The 2,897-nt window shown below is 42.3% G+C and overlaps 1 protein-coding gene across 1 annotated transcript; it reads left to right on the top strand.

Annotated features, from left to right (window-relative positions):
• The first annotated feature begins 257 nt into the window (after positions 1-257).
• On the top strand, positions 258-788 carry LOC138897818 (uncharacterized). The gene has a single exon (XM_070183837.1). It carries the CDS (start codon positions 258-260, stop codon positions 786-788), a length of 531 nt encoding a protein of 176 aa, XP_070039938.1.
• The last annotated feature ends 2,109 nt before the right edge of the window (positions 789-2,897 follow it).

The raw sequence follows: 2,897 nt of genomic DNA, 5'->3' as shown, positions 1-2,897 counted from the left end.
CTAGAGAGGGAGGCCATGCCAGATATTATGCCCTTCCTGCTTGGACGGAGGCAGTTGCATCCGACTGTGTCATCACATGTATTGTTTCGGGCTGTCAAAGAGATGCATCAGCCTTGTTTGATCCAGGCTCCACTTATTCATATGTGTCATCTCATTTTGCTCCGTATTTGGGTATATCCTGTGATTCTTTGAGTTCTCCTGTCTATGTGTCTACACCTGTGGGAGATTCCATTGTTGTTGACCGTGTGTATCTATCTATGGTAGATTTCAATGTTATTTTGGGCATGGACTGGTTGTTGCTCTATCACGCTATCTTTGATTGTCATGCCAAGACGGTGACGTTGGCTATGCCAAGTCTACCGTGGCTAGAGTGGAGAGGTACTTTATATTATGTTCCTAACATGGTTGTCTCATTTCTAAAGGCTCAGTGGATGGTTGAGAATGGGTGTGATGCGTATCTGGCATATGTGAGGGATGTTAGTGCTTATACTCCTACCGTCGAGTCAGTTCTGGTAGTGAAGGGTTATCCAGACGTATTTCCGGTGGACCTTCCGAGCATGCCTCCCGATAGATATATCGACTTTGGTATTGATTTGTTACCGGGCACTCAGCCCATTTCTATTCCACCCTATTGTATGGCCCCAGTAGAGTTGAAAGAGTTAAAGGGACAATCAAAAGAGTTGCTTGATAAGGGATTTATTAGGCCCAGTGTGTCGCCTTGGGGTGATCCAGTCTTGTTTGTCAAGAAGAAGGATGGTTATATGCGAATGTATAATGATTATCGCTAGTTGAACAAGGTTACAGTGAAAAACAGGTATCCATTGCCACGTATTTGTAGCGACTCGGCCTATCATTTTGAGTATTATAGCCATGTTCCCCCATTTACTGCCCAATTTGTATTTTACAATTGATATGTGACTTGCCGGAGTAATTGGTTCGGGTCCGGTGAGGTTTTGGAATGAATTGGAACACTTAGTTCCAAGGTTTAAAGCTTAGATTGAAATAGTTCACCGGATGTTGATTTATGTGTATACAACCCCGGAATAGATTTTTGATGATTCCAATAGTTCTGTATGGTGATTTTGGACTTAGGAGCATGTCCAAAAAATGAATTGGAAGACTGTAGTTAAATTAGGCTTCAAATCGCTAAAATAGAAATTTAAGTTTGGAAGTTTGACCGAGGAGTTGACTTTTTGATATCGGGGTCGGAATTCGATTCTGGAAATTTGGAATAGGTCCGTTGCGTCATTTATGACTTGTGTGCAAAATTTGAGGTCAATCGGACTTGATTTGATAGGTTTCGGCATCAAATGTAGAAGTTGGACTTTCTTAGTTTTATTAAGCTTGAATTGGGGTATGATTCGTGGTTTTAACGTTGTATGATGTGATATAAGGTTTCGACTAAGTTTGTATGACGTTTTAGGACTTGTTGGTATATTTGGTTTTGGTTTCGGGGGCCTTAGGTGAGTTTCAGATGGCTATCGTGATCGAAATTTTGACTTAAACAGCTGTTGGAATTTTTGGCCTTCTAGTGCAATCGCACCTGCGGACATTTTCTCGCAGAAGCAAGCTTGGAAAGCGCAGATGCGGGTAGGGGGCTATGAGGCAGTATTCGCAGATGCGAGGGAATTTCCGCACCTGTGGGATCGTAGATGCGGACGGATGGGCACAGAAGCGGACTGAGCCTCGCATATGCGAGCCCGCAGAAGTGGCTTTTGGGGCGCAGAAGCAGAGGCAGAGAAGGCCTTGGCAAACTGCAGAAGTGGTTGGATTTTTGGACCTGCGAGACCGCAGAAGCGGCTAAGTGAGTCGCAGGTGCGGAACCCCTGGAAAACATACTTTTTGAAGGGATTCCAAGTTTTGTGATTTTTGGACATTTCCAATAAGGTTTTGGGGCGATCTTCAGAGAGAATTCACGGGAAAAGTTGAGGTAAGTCTCTTGTGATCATTGTTAGTCAATAATATTGAATTACCATTGAGTATTTTGACTAGATTACATGTTTTTGAGGCGAAATTAGAGAATTTGGCCCTACGGATTTGAAAATGAGATTTGGGGATTTGAAGGTCGAGTTGTTGTCTAAATTTGGTATAGTTGGACTCCTGGTTGAATGGGCGTTCATATTTTGTAACTCTTGTCGGGTTCCGAGACGTGGGTCCAACGGGCTATTTTTGAGTGCAATTTTGCTTTTGATGGAAAAATTGTATTTTCATATGGAATTAATTCCTATAATTTGTATTGACTGAATTGAATTAATTGTGACTAGATTCGATACGTTTGGAGAGCGATTCGCGAGGCAAAGGCATAGCAGAATAAAGAATTACATGGTTTGAGGAAAGTAACAATTCTAAATTTGGTCCTCTGGGTATGAAACCCCGGATTCTGTGATATGTGATTCATTTTGAGGTGACACACATGCTAGGTGATAGGCGTGTGGGCGTGCACCGTAGGAATTTTGACTTGATAAATTCCATGGAACTGTGTGGTTGAAAAATCTGTTAATATCCGTACATTTTCCCACGTATTAGAGAAATCAATCTATAAATCATGTTTAAAATATGTGTTTACACTGTAGGGACCCACAGAGGTCGTGTACCTGTTAAATTATCTGCTAAATAGTTGTTTTGCACTCAATCACAGTTTTACTTGCACATATCATCTCAGTCTCTATTGTTCATTATTGATGCATCATACCATTGCTGTTTGGGATGCTTATCATGATTTCTGAGAGCCCGAAAGACTGGAGAGGTTGATGACTGAGTGAGGCCGAGGGCCTGATTGTGAGGATATTTGTGGGATCGGGCTGCACGCCGCAACATGTTTCACTGTTATATGCCATGATTGGCTTGTTATAACGCTTGGGATAAAGGAGCCCCTCCGGAGTTTGTACACACCCACA

This window comes from Nicotiana tomentosiformis, chromosome 8 (assembly GCF_000390325.3).
Source record: "Nicotiana tomentosiformis chromosome 8, ASM39032v3, whole genome shotgun sequence".
NCBI lineage: Eukaryota > Viridiplantae > Streptophyta > Magnoliopsida > Solanales > Solanaceae > Nicotiana > Nicotiana tomentosiformis.
This window is presented reverse-complemented; position numbering and strand designations above follow the sequence as displayed.